Source organism: Besnoitia besnoiti, chromosome IV, assembly GCF_002563875.1.
Source record: "Besnoitia besnoiti strain Bb-Ger1 chromosome IV, whole genome shotgun sequence".
Classification (NCBI taxonomy): domain Eukaryota; phylum Apicomplexa; class Conoidasida; order Eucoccidiorida; family Sarcocystidae; genus Besnoitia; species Besnoitia besnoiti.
This window is the reverse complement of record NC_042359.1, coordinates 3,659,447-3,683,475: the sequence shown is the minus strand read 5'-3', so window position 1 is coordinate 3,683,475 and position 24,029 is coordinate 3,659,447. Positions and strand designations below refer to the sequence as shown.

General features: G+C 58.1%; 3 protein-coding genes across 3 annotated transcripts; 1 reads left to right on the top strand and 2 right to left on the bottom strand.

The window, feature by feature from the left end:
• Positions 1-1,610: 1,610 nt before the first annotated feature.
• On the bottom strand, positions 1,611-6,749 carry BESB_056390 (uncharacterized protein; the record flags this gene model as incomplete). The annotated part of the gene is made up of 12 exons (XM_029364074.1): positions 1,611-1,676; positions 2,166-2,224; positions 2,628-2,679; positions 3,095-3,159; positions 3,558-3,626; positions 3,896-3,970; positions 4,157-4,220; positions 4,652-4,723; positions 5,320-5,389; positions 5,632-5,764; positions 6,166-6,333; positions 6,701-6,749. The coding sequence occupies 12 exons, from the start codon at positions 6,747-6,749 to the stop codon at positions 1,611-1,613; spliced, it is 942 nt and encodes a 313-aa protein (XP_029219997.1).
• Positions 6,750-10,035: 3,286 nt separating this feature from the next.
• BESB_056380 (uncharacterized protein) lies at positions 10,036-20,502 on the top strand (the record flags this gene model as incomplete). Its single annotated transcript, XM_029364073.1, has 9 exons — positions 10,036-11,935; positions 12,242-12,513; positions 12,760-13,234; positions 13,582-14,427; positions 14,713-17,188; positions 17,649-17,785; positions 18,142-18,202; positions 18,455-18,837; positions 19,109-20,502. 9 exons carry the CDS (start codon positions 10,036-10,038, stop codon positions 20,500-20,502), a joined length of 7,944 nt encoding a protein of 2,647 aa, XP_029219996.1.
• A 1,298-nt stretch (positions 20,503-21,800) lies between these two features.
• On the bottom strand, positions 21,801-23,226 carry BESB_056370 (peptidyl-tRNA hydrolase domain-containing protein; the record flags this gene model as incomplete). Its single annotated transcript, XM_029364072.1, has 3 exons — positions 21,801-21,920; positions 22,249-22,348; positions 22,847-23,226. 3 exons carry the CDS (start codon positions 23,224-23,226, stop codon positions 21,801-21,803), a joined length of 600 nt encoding a protein of 199 aa, XP_029219995.1.
• Positions 23,227-24,029: the final 803 nt, after the last annotated feature.

Sequence of the window (24,029 nt, the reverse complement as noted above, 5' to 3'; positions counted from 1 at the left end):
AAGAAATGCAATGAAGAGGGGCAGATCCATCTTCACAGGCGGAGCGCGCTGCGTTGATTGCGCGGCGGGATGCGTCTGAGATGGGGGGAGGCGGGAGGACGACCCCGAGGCAACGGCGAGCCTCAGGTGTGGGGTAAGCTCTCTCTGCCGCGCCACAGGGTGGTGGGGTCGTCACAGAGAAACCCACATTCTTGCACAGCAGTACCAGCTCACTTTGCTGCTGCATGCCCGCCTCGGACAAGATTTTCCTCGAGACGTGACTCACTAGCGTGAACGAAGCGCAGCGCCGTCCGCTGCCCGCTCTGTCTGCCTCACTCATACAATACCGAGCTGCAAGCCAACCGTCCACCCCTGGCACAACCGTCGCGGAAGACACAGGGAGAAAGCTCACACAGCCGAGAGGCAATGTGATCGAATGTCTCTACAGGCTGTAGCGAGTCTTTCGTATTCGTGCGGTACTCTTTGCGTCAAGACGTGCCGCCTGCTAAGCATCAGTCATTAGGCCTTGTCCTCCTATATCTCGCGAAGCGTTGCGGAAGAAGTGATTCGGACGGTAGGGGTCTTTACGCCCAGAGCTACCCACGAAGATGTATGCCAAGCCAACCCCCGGACACGAAATCGCGCAAGCAGGGGCGTTGTGGTATCGAAGCTGCGAGCCTCTTTGTCTACTGCAGTCCCCGTGGTAGCCTGTTCGGCAGCCTCTAGGTCGAAGCCGCGAAAACGCTACTTCCCTGGCAGGCTATGTTGCCGGGGGGCTGCGTCGGCCTGGCCGTGTCAGCCTGGTTCTACACATCAGCATTCCGTGAATACGGGAGACTGGAACCGCGCCTGTGGAATTGGAACCGCAAAAATACCCAGGTTGCCGATGAGTATGGCCAGAACACATCTTCAGTCAGGATAGCTAGACCGAATAGAGTAGTTGTGTGTAAGGGAACCGTCCATGGGAAGGAAGCGCCTGGTAGCGGGCCTTCACTAAAACATTGAGTTCCTTTGCTTGCAGACGTCCTAACCGAGGAGTCAGTCATTCAAATATCCCTGTGCTAACGTAAGCAGATCAAAACTGAACTAGAAAAAGGATAGTCTGGAAAGGAGGTCCAACAGCCAGCCGCAACCCCGGGAGACAGTGGCGCAAATTTAGCGCTTGAGAATTCGTTAACAAAACTAAAAACCTTTCACAGTTGACTTCATGTTGGGACTTGAATATGCGCCGCCTCAATGCACGCGAAAAACAATTGGCACCTGGTGCTTGTGAAGTGCGTACGAGGGTGGTACTATGAGGCGAGTTTTTAAATGCGGCAATGCACCTTCACATTGGTTTCGGCGAGACCAGGGTGCACCGTGTGAAATCTTCCACTTCAATCGATTCACGCGTCCACCACGCAGCCGCCAGGCCAACCGTTCGTTCAGTGTACTGCGCTACTTCGGGTTCGAAGTAGAATTGTCCTCTCCCCCCCCCCCGCTCCCCTCCCCCCCCCCCCCCCCCCCCCCCCCCCCCCCCCCCCCCCCCCGTTCCCGCGTGTTTGCCTGCGCCATATCCCGTCTACGGGAAAGACAGACAGAATGCTCGGAAGGAGGAGGATGGCGCTCTAGCGGCCCCTCTCGACCCAATCTTAAATCATATCATCCCTAGGGCGTCTAAGTGTGGGTAGCACACAGAACAGCTTCAAGCTCTCCAGCTGCACATTCACAAACACCACGCGCGCCACATTCGACCGGAAGTATTTTCCGATGTTGACGCAGAGCCACAGGATAGCAGGATGGCTATGCAGTCCAGCGCACGCGGCAAGTCGGGTACGCTAAGGAAGTCTCTTCTGCCTGGTTGCAGAACAATACCATCTATCTCAGCAGAACTACTTCCTTGTTTCAGGAGGGACGCAGGCAAGGGGAAATTCGAGAGCTGCCGGGACCTGCGCACGTCTCGCACACTCAGTAGCCACGACGCGCCTTCAAAGAAACGTTCCATCGAGTGGCTTCTCGTCGGGAGGCCCATAATCTCAGCAGACGCTGCGACAGCTGCAAGCGTTCCTTCGTAGACCAGTAACACATGACGCAACAGCCTAGGCTGCCACGACCCTTTCAATCCACACTTTTGGCTTCCGCGGAAGAACGGACCCGACGTCACGCGCAGTTGTCTTCCGTGAAGCCGCGTGATAGTGGGAACATACCTTGGAGGAATGAAACACAACGCAAGCCCATGGATACGCTTGTTCATCTTCCGGGATCACTGCAGACACGAAACACCTTCATCTGAATCCAGCTCCACGCCGCAGGGACAACTGGGCTGTGATAAGTCAAGTGAGGCCCCGAGAGCCCGTAAAGCCAAGCCCACGCCACTCGGGGCGTGCGCACCCGCCCAGCTCCGTCTTTCTCTCTGTGCATTCCCCCCTGAGACCGCCCCGAAGAACGGGCGACTCCGGCGTGGCTTCCGCGCTTCAGCGATTCACCCTGCTGAGACGGATAAACGCTAAGTTGTTCCCACGTAGCGCTGATGCTCTCCTGCGTCGCATCTGCCTTGGTCGCATTCGATATCGAAGCAGCTCACGGCGCCACGTGACTCTCTCGTCTTATCTGCGTGAAGCGCAGATACGACTGGAGGAAGTCAAGGCAGCGGGGCCAGTTGAACTCACCGCATGCGACGAGGCCGTCATTCGTCCGTCCGTGCGACATGTCCATCGCCACCTGCAGCCGAATAGCGTAGCCCATGTGAAGTAAAATCCCTGTCCTGCGTTTAATGTTCACGCTAATCCAGTGTGCTGCCCGGCCTAGAGTTCTGACCCATACAACAATCCTTTCAGACCTCCCCGAAAAGAAAACAAAAGCTGTACCGTAACACACTTGCCTGCCAGGAAAGCACACACTTTAACAAGCTCAGACGATGCCCGCGCAGCTACAATCCAGTTATGCAGATTTTTCAGATGCTTTCCCCCTTCCTCCACCGTAACTCAGGGCAAACAGGTACAGAGTTTCGCGTCTTGAGGCTGAGCCCTTCTCCCGCGCCACTTCGCCCCAAGCAATCACGCAGTGCTGCTTCAACCGTCAAAGACAGTTCGGTTAATACGCGGAAACAGCTGCCTCCGGTCTCTTGGCGACGTACCCGGAGCGCCGCGGCAAGCCGGCGCGTTTTGAAGGACCGCGCTACATGAGGCGCCGTCGGTTGTTCTGAGTAGAACCAACGAGACACACACTGGAGCTGCTTCCCAAAAAGAAAGAAGAGAGCCTCCATGAGGCTCGCTACACGGCAAGGGCAGAAGACACGGGCGCCGCTTAAAGACCGAACCGGTGGTCTTACAGATGAATAGAGGGCTGCCGTCAACCTCTCCCCCACCTGAATGACAGCCCTCGCCTCAACTATACCCCTGAGGCCGCCACACAGCGCGTTGAGAAGAAAAAAGACCAAAGCCACGGGCGGGCCGTGTCATGCTCTCTGCCATCCGCGGCGAAAGGGGAGTTTCTGCTGACGTGTGTCTTCCGCCGAGCTCACTTTCTTAGGTGCGAGCGGCTCGATGCCGGACCTTTGAAAGAAACCGGTGGGACTCTGACCCCTTGGCCTGACTTACTTGTATTTGTGTCGGCGACCAGCAGCGCGCACTTCGGGAAAGCGGTTTTCACGTTCACAAGATCCGAGGCTGAGCCAAATCCACAGGCACCAAAATGGATTTCTAATGCATGCACGTCTGGAGCGCTTGTCAGCGACGCCGTGTGAAGCTCGATCTCTCCCGCAGGCCACATCCGAAGACTTCCACTCAGGCTGGAGCAGATCGGCTCGCCTGACTAGATCTGAAAGCGCGGAAGGAGGGATCAGCACCGATCGACACACACTCACCAGCCTCGACATCTCCCCCTGGGTAAAGACTGGACTCGTAGCGCGCCTCTTCAACTTTCTATGCCTGCTCACCTCCAGCGAAAGCGAGCTCGCAGTGCCCTTCTGCCGCCGCCGTGGGTGTGACATCAACAGTCACGACGTCTGCCTCTGCGCAAGAGAGATACATACACAGACAGGGAGGTAGTGGGCCTCACGCCCCCAAAACGAGACGCACACTGACTGCGGGCTCCCGCTGACTCGGGAAACGGTTGCGCGCGGAGTCGGCATGAAGAACAGATAATATGGAAGCACACGGTTCTCTGCAGGGCTGTTTTGCTTGTCCTAAACACTTACTGAGGCGCGTCATGCGGTCCAGGACGCTGAGGGCGAGACGCAGCCTGGGAGCTTCCACGTTCCACTGCAGTCCGACGGACACACGCGCGCGATGAAGGCTGAACAGAAACGCGCTCGGAGGCCTCGCCTGCCGCCCAGCTCTCGACTGCGACGGGTGTCCCACTGGCGTTCAGAGAGGCCAGCGATACCCAGCGACGGAGGCGAACACGGACTCCTGCATTTCTTTTCGTTGCCGCAGAAGGTTGGAAGAACTAACTGCAGAGCGCGTGAGCACCGCGAGTTGGACTGCAGCCCCCCGCACCACGGCCCAAAGAAAAAAACGAGGCCGCTTAGCGCAGCGGAGAGCAGCAAAGAAGCAATACACACTGACTCCCGCCAAGTCTGCTCGCTGGAGTCCCACGGCGAGCCCGCTTGTAGGATGTCCGTCGAGAGGTCCTGCCTGACGTGCTTTTATTTTCAGAGAGCTAGGAGGTGAGACCCCCACGAAGTACCTACTTCACACGCAGGAATGTCTGGCGTGCCGGCGGTGTCGACATCCTCGCCCTGGAGCGTTTGAACTGGACAGTCCTGAGGGCAGCAGGAAGGAGAGCCTGACGACGCGAAATCAAGGCGCACAACTGCTGCAGGACCGCTCACTTCTTAACAGACTGACGGTCGCGGCGAAAGCGCGCCTATCCAGCCCCCGCGGGAGGGGGATTGCTTCGGAAACGCGGTGCTCCCAGAAAGCGTCAGACGCGCAAATGAGAACCAACTTTTTCAGCGAGCTCCACGAAGAAATCCGTCTGGGGGCCTGCACGGCAGAGAGCGAAGCTGGGGCTTCCGCCACTACTGGGCAGCCCGACGCCCTGGCTGGCGGACTGTCCTCCACTCTTTCAGCAACTTTTCGGGCAAGCTGCTGAGGCGGTTGAACTTTTTTTTTGGCTGCCCCTCGTCTGCTGGCGAAACGCACCACCGGCGACCAGAAGACCGCCGACCGAAAATGGGAGGGCGCGTGTCGCCTTTGGGGCGCCGGAGCAGCTCCGCGGGAGAAGACACCGGGGGCGGAAACGAGAAGCTCTTCGAAAACGGCAAACTGGCAACTCGCCACTTCTCCAAATCCCGCGCAGACGGAGGACGTCTTCCGTCCGTCGTGCTCCAGTGTGTAACGGACATCACCCGCCTACCTGGGTAATCCAGAGATTGTCCATCAGGGCGTCCGTGAAGTCGAAAGAAAGAACTCCTTGGCCTTGGCGCCTGCATATCGCGCAGCGGAACGGCGCAAGCGGCCAATCGTCGGCGCTGTCCGGTACTCCGGCAGCAACTGGCTAGGCTACTCGAGAGCTTCCGGGGCCGCAGCGACGACTGGCAGACCGGACAACGTCCCCCAGCAGATGCCTTGGATGTGGCAGGAGCGCAGAAGTCTCTTGCATTCAAACGCGCCAACGGAGAGGTCAGGCGACAAGAGACTAGGTACTTGCCACAACTCGAGACCTTACTTTGCGAGCTTCATGGTGATTCTGCTGCAGTGCGACGCGAGCTTCAGCGTGTTGTGCAGATGCAAGACGTCCACGACGAGTCCGATGTTGTTTCGCCTCTTGCTCTCAATCACCCAACCAGGGTGGAAGAGCGCTCTCTGGCGGGCACGCAGGAGAGAGAAGTTTGAAGGACTGAGAAACACAGCTAAGCACACCGTGAGACGGAGACACATTTCGTCAGGTTTAAGAGCCACGGCGGGCGCTCGATTGAGCGCAACATCTAGTGGCACGGCTTGAGAGGCAGGGGGACAAGGACAGCGGGAGCAAAACAACCAAACGCGGAGAAGGATGCCCATATATCGCAGGGTCGCCGAATGAGCTGAGACGAGCAAAGCAGAAGGAGACATACTTGAGGTTTCACGCAGTCTACTCTGGCCACGCGGATCGGCCTCATCGCAGACGCATCAATGCCGCAAACACGCACGCGCACACAGATTCCAGCGAAGAAGTGAGCAGGCGCGCCAACGAGCGGCTTTTCATCCGGAGTGCGCCAACCTACGGTTTCGGCCTCGATGTACGCTTCCATTTCATCACAGTGCCGCACATTGAGAAAGAACTGGTTCGGGGTCAGCTTCAAGTAGCAGATAGGAGCCCCCAGTGCAGAAGCAGTGGACCGGCTACCAGCTCCCATCTTGGCCATGCGTGCCAAGGCCGCCGTAGCTCCTGAGTCGCAGAAGACGCAGCCAAAGACATTGCCGTAGGCCTGAAAATGGTGACAACACTGGCGCGATTTCCAGTATTTCTCGTGTTGCACCATACACATATGAAGAAGTGAGGCGACGGAAGGCGATGATGGCCGGGTGGAGGGGGGGTGCTGTTTGGTCGAAACGTGGAGCCAACGGCGGGATGCAAGCATTACAGCAGGCGCGGGCTAAGTCTCGCTGCGACATCGCGCCTTGAGTTAACTTATCAACATTGCGTAGCCAGATGAACAAAAGCCTCTCGACACCAGCTTGACGTGCCCACTCCCGGCGAAGTCCCAGTGCCCATGAAGAAATGCAGCTTGTTTTTCTTATGCGGAGCTTCGCACCCAAGAGATAGGGGAGGGTATCCAACCGGAGAGACGCCTTGAACTTCATCGTACCGAGCCGTCGGCATGAAAACGAGTTCTTGACCCCTCGGCGCGTCTACTCCTGCAAAAAAATCACTCTTTCAATCCCTTTCAACCGCCATGCTTTTACCCTGCGGTATTCTCTTTTGTGGCGCATCCTTCATAAATAATGCCCAAACCCGGGCTCCAAATCCGTTCCTAGTGCCCACAACTGGAAGGCACAGGTTCTCTTCAGTTTGGCCCTTCCTACTGGCCGTTCCGGGGTGAGAGCTGTCCTCTGTTATGGGAGAACAGACACGACGGCGCACACTCGAGAAATCCCGAACAGGAATCAAGTTCGGCGCTCGCGCGCAAAGCCTGAATAAGAATGGCAGTACAAGCAGTGAACAGGGCCGCAAGGCCACTTGGCGAAGAACATGAAATACCAAAAGGACGGTACTCGATCCTCTCTGATGGTGAGTCCGATCTAGAGGAAGACGCAACACGCCAGATGACCCGAAGCGTAGCTCGGCGCTTCGCTCCAGGTCATGCATGGCACACAGCTACCCGCGGAGCAAAAACCGACAATGGTAGCAATGGCTCACACTCTTTAGGGTTTCCTTTTGCCCCTCCTGCAGAGTTCAGAAGAAGCTGAGGAGACGACATGTAAGAAGACGCAGAGCAACATGACAACTTGTTTTCAACTACGACCATCGGCTCTGTCTTGTGCCGTTTCGTAGCTACGCACCTTGCATGCAGCATGCCCGACTTGGTGACCTCGGGGCAACGAACACAAGAAAAACCCGCTGTTTACCACCCATGGAGCATGTTAAAAGAGATGCGTCAGAGGCTCAAGAATCTCGAGATTCCTGTGAATATAAGCACGGCCATAGGGTGCAAAAAGGACGAGGTCGTGCAAATAATAAGGACGCGCTTCAGCCGTCAAGGCACGACGAGGGGGGTTTTTAAAGGGGTCGTCAGTCCACCCTGAGAACGTTTTTACGCAAAGGCGAACCGCGCAGTGGAAAAATGCTTAATGCCTATGAGCGGGAACCCTTCATCGCACTACACGGTAAGAATCGAAATTTTGTCAGCGCCCCTGCGTGGTCTGGCGTTCCTGTGTCGCTCTTCGGCCGCAGAACGCCAATGGCAGGTGGTAGTCAGGCCACCGTTCGGGGGAGATACGCGCGACGCGCACCGGTTGCCAGAACTGCGTTTCCAAATCGTGTTTGAAGATTGCATGCCTCAGATGGCATCAGTGTGCTCACCATGAGAAAGTAATTGGGTTTGGGGTACGCCAAGCGCGCTATGGTGGCTGGTACGCTTCAGTGTTGAAACGACTCACGGATGTGGGCGGAGAAAGCCTGCGGCGAAAGCAACTGTTACGCCAGCAGAGCGGACTGGCAACCTGGGGCGGCACGTGTGACTGAGACCGCTGAGGCGTGGCGCTGCAATATTGAAAGCGTAGGTACATGGCTCGCATAAGGAGAGGGGCTGAGCATTAGGTCCTCGACTAGGCAGCACGAGGTCTGTAAGCTCGGCCGTCCAGGCGCCCTTTACGGCACCTGAAACTTCCTTAAGTGCTAAGCCATGGTGAATATCGAGCAAACTACGCCGCATACACGTTTCCGAAGGGCACACGGGTACTGGTTCACGGCTGCGAAAGAAGTGATACCACTTCATGATCGCGTGCGTGTGTTACAGTTTTAGCACCATCCAAACTAGATAAAGTCTCACCTCACCAGCGCGCGCCAGTGAGAAGACACAACATGCTCGGCAGTCTGGTAACCCAGAAGGAGACGATGATGCAAATGCGCTGGGTTTGAACCCTTCCTCTCCTCTAGCCACGCGAGTAGCAACCGACCTCCGCGCTCGTCGATGACTAGCGGCGGCCAAAAAAGCGTACAACATGCGCCCTCTTCGCCAGACACAGCTCCACACCTGACGAAAGAGACCCCGGTGGGAAGATTAGAACCAACGCGATGTGAAACGGCATATTGTTGCAATATCCCAAGGAGATGGTAATCCAATTCTGACGTTTTTTCGGCCCGCGCATTCGCTACCCGTGCGGGTTCTTGGCGAGACTACATCGACGCTTCGAGCTTTTCCCCCTGTGTTCAAACGGTAGCTGGTGCCGTACCGCATGTGCATGGAAAAGCGGTAGCGACGCGCTGAGGAAAAGGACGGGTTCAATCAGTGCCTCGAGACATTGGCACCTTTCGGCAACTCCGTTATTTTTTTCGTTGTCAGCCTAGAGAGATTGATGGCATCAGGTGATTAGCTGGGAGCTTCTTGGTATACTGGCGGGAGAGAAAGGACTCTAAAGCAGTGTTGTTAGGGCTTCCGTGAGGGATTGCTCTTCCGGTCGGCAGTTGCATGAGGCCACACCAGCCAACGTTATCGTGAGCTGAGATAGCGTTCTGAGTGTGCGATGACCACGGGAGACCTCATTGGCACCTCGTATGCCGTGTTTCCGCATGAGTTTTTCCGCGAACCTGCCAGGCGGCGCCACCGAGCCGTCTGACGTTACCACGTTGGCTGTCCCGCTTGCGGTGGTTGGGGTTTTATAGCGTCACCGCGATTGCCCCCAACCGTCCCCCAAATGACAGCATTGTATCGTCAGAAGACATGAGAGTTCTGTTCTTGTTGACGAATAGCCCCCGCTGCCCTTGTTTACCTGTCCAGTCCGTGTTCCTTCGTCCTGTTTTCGAGCAGAGGCACACACCCGGCAGCGAGATACAGTGACCAGGATCAAACACCTTCCTTCGCTTTTTCTGGGAGAGGATAGAACTGTTTCCGGTTGTGTAGTTGCTTTTGTGAGTCGTGCTACATCCCTCGAAAAGATAAGGCCGGTGCCGTCCCGCTCACCGCCCATATCACGTCGCTTGTTGGCTGACGTGCTGTTCGTCATGGCGTCAATAGGACGGTCTTTGAGAACGTCCTCTACGACTTCTATTTGAGAACTGTATCAACGAAGTGTCGCCGCGTCGGCATTCCTTTCGGCCGCTTGAGTTTGACAGAGGGGGAGAGTGGATGACTCGCCTTGTCCTGGCGACTTAGACAAAGGCGGGGAGCACCCTTCTGGGGCTTGCACAGTTCTCGTGGTTTCTCAAGCAAGCGTGCCCATCCTCGTTCGAATCGAGCTGGTTACCTCCCTGTATTTCAAGAACTACTCCACAGCAGTGGCAATACGCAAGCCTAAATAATTCTTCCAACCTCTGCAGCAAGCGAGGGACGTGGTTCCCTGCTCGCGCAGTGTAACGTACAACCGATCCGCCCACGACGTTCTATTCAGCGGCGCTGTCTGCGCAGGAACAGAGGTGCGGGCGCATACAATGGATGTGGCGGGAGGCGCGGCATCGATTGTGGACTCTGAGACGCGGGGTGTCGGGGACCGTAGCTTTGCCAATCACCGTGCTGTTTGCTCGTGGAGAACCGACAAGTCAGAAGGTGATGAGGCGCTGCCTCAGAGGGATGCACTTGAAACTCAACAAGAAGGGGTACAGGGCCCCTTTTCATGCGGTGCTGCCGCGGAGGCGCCACTGCCCACCGAGCTGCGGTCGCCAAGTCGCACGGAATCCTACTGCATGAGTGCTGCTTGTGAATACGCGGGTGGTCATGTCGGGATATACAGAGATGGATCTTCACACCCGGGCGTTCCGTGGTTTACAGGGCACAACAGTAGTGAATACGTTTCTCCTCTTCGTTTTTCGGGACTGAAGCTGCGCCTGAGCGGTCTGAATACTGAAAGCACTGAAACGCAGCCCGCCCCTTTAGCACTGGCTTATTCCTTCCGTAATCATATGCACGATATCGCGTTGCCGCCTGACACGACAGGAGCCTCAAGGACAAGGACGCAACATGGGGAAGATAATGCGGTTTCCCATAATTCTGAACAGCTGCAGCATCACTTGCGGCTTTTGGAGAAGGCGGGTCATGCTGTAGCAGACAGTCGTCCGGCTGCTGCCGGTGAATCTCTCCTATGGCCAGAGCAGCCCTCAGACCAGCTTCGCACAGTACACGAATCTGTGGTGTCTCGGGGAGAGAGGTCAGTAGCGTTTGCTGAAGCAGCGTCATCTCTGTGTTCGAACCACCGGTTTCGACGGCATCCTGATGGATCCTATGAAATACTTCCTTGTCAGACAAGAGACGAAGATGATAAGGGAGGAGAGGCCTTCCATGCACAGAATCAAGCAAGGACTCTCGCGGGATCGTACGCGACATCTGAGCCCATGGAAGTAAGCAACATTTCCAAACCCCACCTTGGTTCTAAGTTGAAGTGCCCCGTTTGTGGGAGGGCGGGCGGCGACGTAGGTTCTGAGCCACCTCAACAGTGCCATCGATTCTGCCGCCCCTGCTCTGCGGCAAGAATCCGGCAGCTTGAAAAGAAGCTCATCAAACAGAGGCAGACCACTGAAGGTCTCAGACGTCGCCTGCAGGCCGAGCTCGACCGCAACAGCAAGGCGGAGGGGCATCCAGAGCCAGCAGGTGGAAGGCAAGGCGTGGAGACGCCTCCGCTCGAGCAGCGCGGCCAACTCACCATTGGAAGGGGAGTCTTGGATCCCCGCCACGGATCAGGAATTAGGCTCCCGGCCGGTGGAAGCGTTTTCCCGAGACCAACGGAGCTCGCAGCCCGCACGAACGGGCCGTCGGGCGCTGCAGACAGCTTCTGTCATTTGGTTTCTGCTGGAGAGAAATTAGCGCGCAAGGACGCCGGATGCCCATCGAGCAGGCGGAGCAGCTTCCTGAGCGCATACAGCCAGGCAATCGAAAGCAGCTGTGGCAGCGACGCTCCTGCAGCCGCGGAAGCGTCTGTGGCGCGTGGAGAAGGCGTGGATTCCGCTTTGACAGAGGCAGCGGTCGCAAATCTAGTAGGAGCTATCCGCCGCGGAGGGAATTGCACTGTATCAACTAACCAGCGATTCAACACAAGGGGAGGGGACGCGGAGCAGGGGGACTTGCTCCAGTGCTTGCTCAGAGGCGCGCCACAGGAGGGCAACGGTGGGAAACAGAAGGACGCGGCTGGTCTCACAAAGTCAGGGGAACGCGTGCAGGACAGCGGAGTTTCCAGGGGGCCGCAAGAAAGATATCAAGCGTGCGGTGAGGCTGAAACGGGCAGGAGGATTGCGCAGGAATTCGCTTGGGAATGGAGAGGGACAAGACCTGCGCTGCGGCACAAGACCGTCCCGGAGCTGCAAGGGATGGCGGCCTCCCTTCGACAGCAGGTGTCTGAACGTAAGTCCCTTGAAGTCCGTTTTGCTTCCGCACTGCGTGTCACAAGACGTGGATCTCAATGACAGAAAGAGGCAGCCAGCAGGCACCGGAGAAGCGGAAGCTTGCTTGGAGTGATCTAGCGTCGTTCGCTTTGTGCCTCTCCACCAGCTGTTTCCTGCTGCCTGCACGCTAATACGAAATCAGTTATGGTTTACAGATGTGCAGGGAAGCCTCGTGGCTCCGCTGACGCGACTCGATGCCCAATCGCCCTCGAAAGTTTTTTGTGCGTCTGTGTTCCGATTTCATTCGGTCTTGGTGGCGGCTCAGTACGTTGTCGTCGGCGCCTGCTTCACGCGCACCTTCGTCAGCAGCGCCGCACGGTCTCCAGCCTCCTCGCTTGCCGCACGTCGGAGAGAGAGGGAGACTCAGCGGGACTCCGAGCCATGATTTACGCTCATGGACAAGCGGACGGGGACTGGATCGGCGCGCCAAACCCTCCAAACCGCCTGGCCGCGGAGGAAGCCGCGGGAGATCTGTGCTCCCATATTCTCGTCCGCCTCGTCCAGGACATTCTCGGAGAGGCGGACGAAGAGTCAGAAGTAAGACCAACAGACCTACAGACCTACAGACAGATCTTCAGGCCGACTTTGTCGCGCCCCGTCTGCTTCTCTGCCGCACCATGGAGAGCCACGTCGTTATTCTGTTCTAACGCCAGCGTCTCCAGCTGGCCCTGATTGGCGACGGGCTTGCCCTTTCAAGTCCTTTTGTTCTGTGGCAGTTGCATTTGTCTTCAGAGAACTTTCTACCTCTGAGCGCCGTCGTCTGTCCTGTTCTTGCATTATCAGCAGGAAAGAGTGGAGGACTCGTTTTTAGATTTTACCCCCTCTGAAACGCAGCGGCACCTTCGCCTCCCGGCGACTCGGGGACGCCTGTATCATGGCCTGCGGCACCAGTATGTGCAGCCGCTTGTATGCTCCGATGGGGCTGGACCGGCGGCGCTCTGCGACCTCGCGGCGGAGCTGCGGATCACGGAGGAAGCCCTGCGGCAAATGCGGGATCTTCGCTGCCAGGAGGTCCTCAGTATGTTCGCTTTCCAGCCGTCTGAGCGGCCGCGTGTCCCGCTAGAGAGCTCCATCAACTCAGCACGAGTCACGCGTTCTACCGCATTCTCATCAGCTGAAACGGGCGGGGGCGAGCAAACCGAACCAACCGCAGCTGGCATGTCTGCGCCGCACACGGAGTCGCCGAAAAACGCCAACGAAGAAAACGACGACGATCAGAAGAAGGGCACCTGGATTCAAGTCTCGTCGCTCGATGACGGTGAGGAATACACACTCGCTTCTGAAGGCTGTAGGTAGAAAACCGTGCTTTTCCAGTCCGAGGGGGTGCAGGCAGAACACGGGTAAAACTCATATGGCGCGCCTCTGCTGTGAAAGGGGACGCCCGTTGTGAAGGCTCCGCTGCGCACCGGGAGGGAGCGTATGCATATTTATTCTCTTGCGCTGCCCACACTCTGTCTTGAAGGACGGTCAGTGACTGCAAGGGCAGTATCGGCCGCGTGATTAGCGGTCATTTCCACGCGCGCAGCCACTGCGAGCTCATGCGCCGGAGAGCCCCACCCACCTGCTGTGATCCATTCTCGTGTCACTTGCGTTTCTGCTTTGCAGGGCTGAGGAAACCCGATGGTCTGCTTCCGGCTCCGAAAAAAGCGGCTCTGGACCTGCAGGCAGCGCTGAATATCTTGGCGTACATCGTCGCGGCATTGGCCTCCTACCTCGATGTAATTTTGCCGTTCCCTGTCTATCTCCTGCCTTCGGCTTCTCACAGCCAACTCCACAAGAGGAAGTCGCGCCTGCGGCGTGGACCGTCGTTTTCCTCCGCTGCGTGCCCGTCTTCGCCTTCCTCCTGTGAAGTCGAGTTGGGAAGGAGCCGGCACGCTCACCGAGGTGCGTGCCTGCCGGGAGAAGCCGCGAAAGCCCGTGCGACGAGTGCGACGCTCCCTGCTTTGGGCGTGATGAGTGCGTTCGAGGCAAGGCACCTGACCCACTCTGAGACAGACCCAGTCAGTCCGCAGAGCGGCGGATTTGAGCTCAACCTGCAAATGGCGATTCCACGGACGGCGGCAGAGCCTCCGCCTCCAGAGACTTCTGGGCTTCCGCGAATGCCGCCTGAAGAGGGGCTGGCGCATGCCGCCGCCGGAAGGAAAGCGTGCGCGGGCGAGCCGAGGGTAGCCCTGGGGACGCGTGGCGTGGGGTTGTCGGAAGTTGGTTTCGACGATCGTGGCGAACTGGCGGTGCCGCCAACTCGTTCCTTCGTAAGCGCGAAGCCTTCCACGCTGCATATCGCTGCCTCCGCGGCTGCGGCGCCGGCGTTAGGAAAGGCTCTGGAGGGCGGGAGCCTGCCGCCTCGCTCGACCGTCTCCCTCATGCAGACTGAAGTAGCTCGTGTTAGTGCGCGAGGGGTGCCAAGTAAAGATCGCGCGGTGAAACAGGCCTCCCGTGAACGTGAAAGAGGTAAGCTGCGGAGTTCGCTTGCGGAGACACGCCGTTCTCGGAAGTGGAGTGAACGACTGGGTGTATACTGCGGACCGCAGAGGCGCGCGACACCTCGAACCAATAGATGACGGCGACGTTTGGCTTGTGTTTCGGACTGTGTGCCGGCGCACTCGCTTTTGGCCGGCGTGTTTTTGTGTTAACACTTCGCGAGAACATCACGCGGGAATCCAGCGCTGTCTCACGCGTCTTTGCACCTTCCTTCCCCTCGTGATCTGCGTGTGTTGTCTTCCATCTATGTGCCAGGAACCTCACCCTTGTCTCTAGACTCAAGCGCCTTCGCGCCTTCGGCGAACGACCAGCCCTCTGAGGCGCAGCTGTCGCTTGGCGTCTCCGTTTTCACTGCGTGCAACCTCGCAGAGCTGCCTCTGCGCGGGGCAAGGATTCTGCAGGGTTCGATCTCCGCGTCTTCGTCTCATTCCACCTCGCGTCGTCTGCCGAGTCCTGACGCGCTCTTTGAAAGTTTTCCTGGGTCTTGCTTAGCGTGTGAAGCAGACGCCCGCGCGGCCTCCGCGGCCTCCGCCTCGCGTGCCGCTCTCGGCCGTGGTGAAGGCCGCGCGCGCTCCAGCAGCCGCTGGTCGGTCGTCGAAGATCTCTTCGGTGCCCAGCAGCAGCTGCGGGGGGGCGTCAGACGGGGCGACTGGGCAAAGATCTTTCATCCCCACCGTCCCACCCTCCGGCGCGCTGGTCAAGGCCTTAGCAGTCGAAGCGTCGCACGCCTTCTGGCGGACCGGATGCCAGGCATGCTGAGCTCCGCGGGCCCTGCGGCGGCGCGGTTTTCCCTGGGAGCTCTGCGTGAGAGCTTCGCTGGCCCCACAGCGTGGCGAGCGCCTGAGGAGGGCGCAGTCAGCCACTGCATGGACTGGACGGGCTGTGAAAGCCGCGGGGAGACCGGATGGACGGGGCCGGAGGAGACCCTGGGGCGAACCTGCAACAGAGGGGTGGGGGGTCAGAGAGGAAACGAAGTAGCCAGTCTACTCGGCTCGAGGCGCGAAGACGACGCGAGAGCTGCCTTGTGCGGCGTCACCGGAGGTGGAGGAAGAGACGTCCAGGTGTCTGTCGCAGAAGCTGCACGAGCGCTAGGAAGTCGCAGTCGGCCGAGAGGCGGTGCGGAGGAAGCGCGCAGTTCTCCGTCCTCTCTCTTTGTGAGCCACGAAGGCGGGAGTTGTCGTCAGCACAGAGCCTCGCCTGCACGGAGCTGGCTGCCGGACGTCGGGCGTCAGCCGCCCGGCACGTGTCAAGAGAGCGCGGCGAAGAAGGCCGAAGCCGGTGCATGCACTTCTTCTGAGGAGAGAGACAGGGGAGTTATATCGGGGGCAAACACCACGGGGGCACTGAGGCTTCCAGCAGTCTCGTCTGCGTGTTTCTCTCTGGCGTCGTTTGGCTCGCTGCCAGCAGAGAAAGGCTCTCTGCCTCTGTTCTCCTGGAGCGGAGCGACAATGGCCGCAGCTGCTCGGGCCGCGCGAGAGCGTCACTCCGCGGAGGTGTCGAGAAAGAGGGATGCGTTGCTCGCCAGGGGCCGCGGCGTCGCCGTACGCGTGGGTGGACTGAGACAGACTGTGGTTTCGCGAGGGGCAGATGCAGCAGGCAGACCGGCAGGAGCGGAACTGAACAAACCGGCTGGAGGCGTGGGCGTGCGGAGTGAGGCCGGGAGGGCAGGCCGGCAGCAGATTGTCACAGAGGAAGTCCTCACGCTCTGGATCGGAGCGGAGGATGTACCCGAGTCGCATGCGGCTTCTGCGTCATCCTCTTCCACCGTTTCTCCGTATGTCGTAGAACCCCCTGGCGACTCAGATTCGGAGACCCCATTCCGGGCTACTGAGAGGCACAGCAGCACGCAACAGAGCGATGATGGCGTGTCGGCAAAGGACGTAGGCACTGAATGCGGACTGGAGGTTGATGCGCGCGCTGGAGAGCCAAGACAACAGTCGATACAACACGTGGGTCAGCGGGGGTTGGATCCTTCTCGTGGGTCTGTACCCGAGTGGCGGTGCGTATGGGTGAAGCAAGCAGAGGCATTTTCTTTCCCTGGAGCACCCTCCCAAGCAGCAGATCCGCTGGGCGAAACGCCGGCGGCAGGCGCAGGATTGCGAGACGCGTGTGAGCCGCACCAGGCGGAGACACGCCTGCCTGGCTTTGCCGTCTCCATACCTGCGGGAATGCCTAAACGGGGGCCTTCCTACGTTCCGCCTCATGCTGAGGGACGCAGAGAAAACAGCGAGGCAGGGGAGACATCGGAAGCCAGTCTCCCTGGGTGGCCGCGGGCGGCAGCACTGAAGGCTGATCCACGCGCAGAAGGGGGCACAGGAGATTTTACAGCGGTATCTCCTGAGAAAGGACGCTTTCAAGAGGAGGGAGGAGATTCCGAAAGCCAGCGAAAGGGCAGGCTTGTACCTGCTTCCGCGAGTAGCGCCTCAGGCCCCTCGCGCGGGCAGGCGCGGGGAATCCCTGCAGGCGCAGGCAGAGCAGAAGACACCCCAATGAAGGATGCAGTTGACGAGGGCACGTCTCCCGAGGCCTGGAGACGCGCACACGATCGGGGAGACCACCCAGGAGCCTCGGAGAAGAGCCCCAGCGATAGCCTGGAGTTTTCAGAGGCGTGGAGAATGGCGCGCTGCGAAGAAGACTCACAGGGAGCAGACGAGGAAGAAACAAGCTTCTGCGATAACGTCGCCGTGGACTTCCATGTCGCGCGGGCGGTCGTCGTTCACAGAGGCACGGGGTAGGTGGAAACGAGGGCGAACGTGGGGGTAGGAAGCCAGCGACTGCGGGCTAAAAGGTAACTGCCGCGGGGCGAGTGCTAGAGTGCACCAGCATGAGGATAGCATTTACAGCCGGGGTGGCTGGAATCACCTGCGTTCTGCTTTGCGAAACGCGTCTTCTGTGACTCTTTGTTTCGCAAGCGCGCTTCTAGACAAAGAGTAAGAAGACGCTGCGTTTGCAACTCGGGGGGCTGCGGGACGCCCCTGAGAGAACTGTTGGTGGCAGTAAAGACAAAGCATCCTTACTTTACACCTAGCACGCAAAACACTCGCGTGAGAGTGTGGATGTGCAACAGATAGGAAGTCAATTGGCGTCATTTGCGGGTTTCGCCGTTGCTACGGAAGAACGAGCTGACGTGTCTGTGATATTGGCCCCAGTCCTCCGTTCGTTCGTCTTCGCTGTGCTTAAATTTTATCCAGTGAGGCATTTCGTCTAAGCGTAGTGGACGGCGACTCCAAGCCAGAGAGGCTGCAGACGACTCTTCAACTTCTCAACTGGGACCTTCTGGCGCTGTATTTGGGCAAGGAGGGCGTCCTCCCTCCGGTCGCTATTTGGGGTGAGGCCTTCTAGAACGTACCAGCTCACAGACGTGTGCTCGGCGCCCTCAACTCTTCTCGCAAGCGTGCCTTTTTCAGCTAAGCCCCAGCACGGCTACCGAACCGTGTGTGTGTAGCGAGAGCGGCAACCGTGTGCTGTTCTCCTGGAGGGAGGCAGATACCTTGTAGGACACGAGTTGCCCGGTGGATCACGTGGTGCGGTGATTAACGAAAGACGGGAGCATGCGCTGCAAGGTGGCGATGACCACTTAGCTCTCCAACTGGAAATATGCGCTGAGTCGCAGCGAATTGCGACGTCGCAAATGCGAGGAACGACGCCAGTATGACTTTCCTCACTATGCGTGTGGGTTCGCAGGGGATACCTTGGCGCTTCTCGCCCAACTGATGACCTCGGAGGCTCTCTCCGAGTGTGCCCCGTAAGTCTGCTCTTAAGCCACTTCCCCTTTCTCTCTTGTTTCGTTTTTCGCCTGTGTCAGGGCGCCGTTTTCTGGGTGTGGTAGCGGTGCCCATACACCCTGTGACGGGTCCTGCTCAGAGCCCAAGGACTAGGCGTTCACGCGATTGGTCCGTTGTCTCCGGCTCTTGAGTCATCCCGGTAAACATTGCTCAGCATTCCGTACCAGTTTGTTTCGGGTTTCCAGGCGATTTGCGCATGTGCGTTCTGCCAGATTCCTGTCGTCCTTCGGAAGCCTGGACGCCGGAGTCGGCGCGGGGCCTGAAAGCCTGCAGCGGGCGCCATGGGCGGCGCGCCTCTGGAACGGAGCTGCGGCCTCTGTGGCACCTGGGGGGGTCGGCGCGGCGGGCTGGAGCCGGCTCTCTGCGACAATGCAGTCTTTCCCTCCCCTTCTGCTTCTCAACGCTGCAGTGTGGGGCGCAGGGTCTGCCATTTGTTCCTCCGCCCGACAAAGCAGCGAGGCAGGCGCAGGCGGCTTGGAGGCCTGCGTCGTGCGTGGAGGCTTCAGTCGTCGCGTGGAGGGCGGCACAGCAGTTTCAGAGGGAACGGGCGCTCAAGGAGAGGACGGACACGCATCTTCTGCAGAGGTGACCACAGGTGCGGCCTGACTCGGCAGGCGCGGCTGAGTGCCTCTCTGGAAAGCGAGGCGTTCTGAATTCGCGATCGTTTTCGTTTCATGCGAGGTGCGGACAGCACGTGCAAATATGTATAGGAACGCACGTCCGGACTAACGTGATTACACGCATGTGTGCGGTTCTCTCTGTATATGCTGTGTCATGTGTTCACGTGTAGCTCGGTGAAATCGTAGCAGAAAGCCATTCAGAACAGCATGGCGTTTTGCCACTCTGTCGTCAATGTGTGTGCGCAGGACTTGCTGCTGCGCCGGCAGTCTCCTCGCTGCTGGAGGAGCGCGAGGAAGATGGATGGATGCTCGTCGGCAGCCGACAAAGCCGCGCAAAACGGAAAGGCGTTGGCATCCCGTGGCCTGCCGGGGATGTCTTGAGTCATGGGCCTTCGTTATCACCGGAACCTGAAGGCATCCCAACTGTAACAGGAACCCGCGAGTTGCTTACAGCGCATTGCCGAGAATCTTTGGCAGACCGGGCCATTCGGTCTTCCGAGCATCTGGAAGGCGATGCACTCTCGAAAAGTGCCTCTCGTGCTTCACAGGAGGTGGTGGCTTCCACAGATGCAACGTATGAGATTAGCCACGTGGTCCCTGGAGGCCGGCGGCTCCAGGAGGTCTTCCAGGTATCTCACGTTCTAGGCGAGTCTCTCAGCGCGGCGCCGCCCCGCGAGCTGCTGGTCAGGCGTGTGGAACCGTGCTCTCCGGAAGGGATTGAGACTGAACGGGCAAGTGCAGTGGACGCTCAGCATACACTAGAGCGACAACGTGCGCCTTTGGCGGGCGACCTGAGAGAGAAGGAGGTTGCGAGGCGACGCGCAGACAGGGAGTGCGACTCAGCTTTTTTCCGGAGGCGGGGTCCGACGGTTAGCGATTTGGTTTGGCCGCCGTCTTTGTGCGATGGGAGTCGACAGGGGCGTCTCGAGTCGGTCGCTGAGTGCGTCTTGCCCGTGCCGATTGCAGAGGATGATGGCGAGGGAGACGCAGCCGACTGTGGGTACGAGATGGGGACTCGCGAAGAACCTTCCTTCTCTCGGAGGGAGTTCCAACTGAGCTTGGATCACCACCCTCATCTGGTGGACACAGCCGACGCCGCTGCATTGACTCCACTGGACGCGAAGAGCCCAGGGGAAACAGATCGAATGCGTCCTCTCAGTTCGCCTGGTGGCGAGCGCTCCTTGTGCAGTGAGGTTGCTGCAGCGCCGCCAGAAGAGGCTCCCATCCGGCGCGGCTCACCTGTGCAAGCGACTGCTCAAATCATCGCCCCTCCGCCCAGCGCGCCGGGGAGAGACGGAGAAGCGTTCTGCGTGGCTTTTGTTGAGGCCCCTTTGGTCGAGGGGGAGACTAAAACCCTAAACCCTGAACACACTTCGTGTCCATGCCCTGTGGGATCGACGCGTGCTGGACAGCGGAGCCGGGCGCTAGTCGCCGAACTGCAAGACATACCTTCGCTCTATGAAGGCGGTCCGACCGTACTGGAACCGCCCTCCGCCGGTAACTGTTACCCCTTCTTTTTCTCTAGCGCCGGAACCAGCTGGAGCGGAGCCCCTCCGAGATCCTTTCGCCGGCTGTCAACGTCTGCATTGCTCAACTCCCCCACGCAGTTGCCAGCGGAACCATCAAACGCAGACAAGTGACTGACTGCCGCGGGACTGGCGGGAGCTGCGCTCTGGAAGTTTCTTCGGGTGAGGCGACCTCAGAACTGACACGAGTCTACCAGCCGTATGGTTGCAAAAGGACTTCGTGCCCGGTTCTACGTGGATGCGCGACGCGCACTGGGCACGTTTTCTGTATTTGCCAGTGACGTCGCGCCACTTCCACCGGCAGCCACTCTTCTGTGTTATGACGCGACAGGACTCCTCCTTTCCCGGATTATTCTACAGTGATTCAGCGCGGAACTGAGGAGAGGTGTCAGTCGTTGCGCAGGGGTTCGAGCGTGCCTCAGCACTCCTGCAGATGATCTCTTTTCCCGTTACAACCTGCTGACGTTACTTGTGGAACTCGTTAAGTCAGTGGACTGCACAGCTGAAATACCGAGCACATGGGACTACTTTTCTGGTATTCACAATATGTGAACTGACAGGGGATCAGGCCGTAAATGTGCGAACATGTTAAGGAGTAGGTAGACTTGCGCCGGCTCTTCGCATTCTTGACGTCCTTACATGACACAAAACACCATTAAATTGAATCGACATGCGGTGAGCCATTGTGAATTTCTGTCTGTTCGATTTGAGCGCAAGCCAGTTGGTGGATAGCTCGGGAAGTTTTCGGCGCCAGCTTGTCTTCCGCGCAGACAGAAGGTGACTCACGGGTACGCTCTCCTTGAAGCTGCGACAGTTTCTCTGTAGTAGACATGGCATGGTGCTGTTCCGCATCGAAACAAACCCCTCTTGGTGGACGTAGGGCATCTTCAAAGAATCCTCTTGAGAGGCTTCACTGTGTTGTATGATTGAATACTGGCATTTTAGTGTGAGCATCGGAAAATTGATAATTGGAAAACTCTCCTATCGAGGGACCACACGCCGATGTGGCGATTAGCATGGGAAAGGAAGTAACGCATTCTTTTTCCGAGTCTCCCACAGAACGGAGGTGAGGAAGTCGTACCGCGGCTCACGCACTGGACACCACTTGGTTCCACGTGGACGCTCAGGACAAAAATCAGTCTGCTGCGATGAGATATGAGACAACACAACTTCCAGGTGAACAGACATCTCACTGATAAACGTGGGCAACTTGAAGTCTCCCTTCCAGTGCTTTGATTATCACCGGACCTTTGATAAAATCTGTGCATGGTAGATTGGGCAGCCACACTCGAGGGCCACAACGCTGTCAACAGACTACATACTTTCACGCAACAAAAACGCCTTCCTTTTCCAAACGGAAGACTGCTCTCAGCCTAGTCTTTTGAGGCGACACCGCTGCTTGATGCCGTGCGCTACTCTTCAAAGGCAGAGATTCGCCGTCTTTCCTCTTTCCTCTCCGAACGGCGCTGCTTCTCGGCCCTCACGCGCGCCTTTTGCGCCTCCGTCGGTCTGCGTTCACGCCTCCTCTCCCTCTGCACAGACAGAACACATCCGGTCGCGGAATACCGCTGCCACGGACTCCTAATCCTTCGCTCTCACAGCATGCCCGTTTCCACCGGGCCGCTCGACGCCGCAGAGCCCTCCACACGGCGGTATCGTCACTTTCCATGCGTGATCACAAACACCAAGCAAGTGTAATCAAGCCAGAGCGCGTCCCCCAGCGTGGCTCCGTGAATCTGTGCCTCCCAGTAAGCAGAGCAGTTCCACGCTCACGCCGCATCCGATAGAGATTTCCCTCGGCTGCTCCATAAATGCTCACACAACGAGCCGACGGCTGTTGAAGATTCCGCCGGCGCTTACCTCCGCCGCGTCGCGAATGCGTTGTCGCTCTCGCAGGTGGATTTCCTCAAGCCTCTGAAGAAGAAGTTCGCGGGCGAAAATGCGGTTTTTCCTCTGGGATCTGAGTTTGAAGTGATACGAAGATATGTGACAGCTCACAACTGGTGTATCCACCTATTCGCAGTATAACTGGTGTATCCACCTATTCGCAGTATAAAATACATACGGACACATGCAGAACAATATACGCATCATACACGGGGACCATCATGACTCGAGGGCGGTCGGTCGGAGGGAGCAGCGTAGACGGAACAGGACTTTGTGATGTCGAGGTAACGTGGGCCGTTTCCCTCCGATGCGAATACACTTCACGGACTCGTTTTGGCATGAGCGGCTATCCGCGCCTCCGTAAAGCAACGCCGGCTCTGCACTCAAACAAGACGGACTCGCTTGAGTGAGGGAACTGAAGCGAAGGTCCCATGAGAGGATAGCTAGAAGGAACGCGTGCCCTTTGCCCAGGTACCGGGCGGGACAGCGCCGTAGCGGGACGATTCAGAGCCTGATCCGGTAGCGGTCGAATCGTTGCTGGGCTTCCCATCCCTGAGTGGCAGAACATTACCTGCTCTGCTGGCACCGAATAACCAGCCCATGACGCGAGTGCACGATCACCACGCAGTTATTTGTCTTGTTGATCTTCTGGCCTCCTTTCCCTCCGCCTTTCACGCACTGTTCTTCGACGTCCTCCACGCTAGTGCCTACTGCAGAGAGCTTTTGAGCCCAGATACTGCGATTCAGCAGGCTTTCTCCTCCATCTCCACGGGACGGAGCGCCTTTGTCAGTGGAGAAACGGAGCGCGTCCTCAGAGAATTCTCCAGGCAGCGTTTGCAAGGCCACTTTTTCTACGTGCTCCTCCGATGATGGAAAAGCATCGAGGCCTTCCTCAACAGCGATAAGGCTAGCTCCTATTGACGACTGCCTGGTTGATGCAGGAGGGTTCATTTCCCCTCGATGTCGGCAGTTCGTGTGAGGCTCCGTGCTGGACCTTTCTAGGAGCGCCGCCGTACAAGTTCTCTGCGCGCATGCACTACGCAAGAGTATCGAGTAACTCAGACATTTCAGCGGGTCGCTCCACCTTGCAGATCGGCGAGGGAGCACAGTAGAAACAAACTGTGAAGGCTTCCGCGAAGCGGAGGCGTGGCTTCTGACCGCATATATCTTGAGATAACAGAACGAAACAGCTCTCGCCTCCAGGTGACCGGCCCATACCACGGGAGCGAAAGCAGGCCCTGTCGTGACGCCTGATGCCGATAGTCCTCCGCGGAGACGAGGAAGTAGTTGGCGTTCGTCACCCTGTCTGCGGCTTGGGAATTCCAGCCGACAGTGAGAAGTCCCTGTCACAACAGAAAAATGTCGCGAACTACGGGATCTCGCTGCATGGCTTATTGTAGTGTTAACTCCACGTTCTTGGTAGGGGCAATTGAACAAAGGGGTCCTTAACCTCCGGTGGCATCCTGTAACTGCGCGCTTCCCCAGGGCTGGGAAGCATATACAGTACGACCGAATACAGAGGAAAAGACAGAGAATGACAACTGAAGTAGAAATCCCCTTCTTGCCTGATGCGGCCTTGCACAAGCAGCCGGCCCACGCGCTTCTCCAAGACATCTCGAGCCACCATTCCACCCTTCACCCGGAAAAAATGGAGACGGCGTCAATGGCATTGCCCACAAGTGTCTTCATTGCCTGGCTGCGCGAGGCACGAGGGGCAATGCTTTTCACAAAAGGATTAAAGACCCTGCACTGAG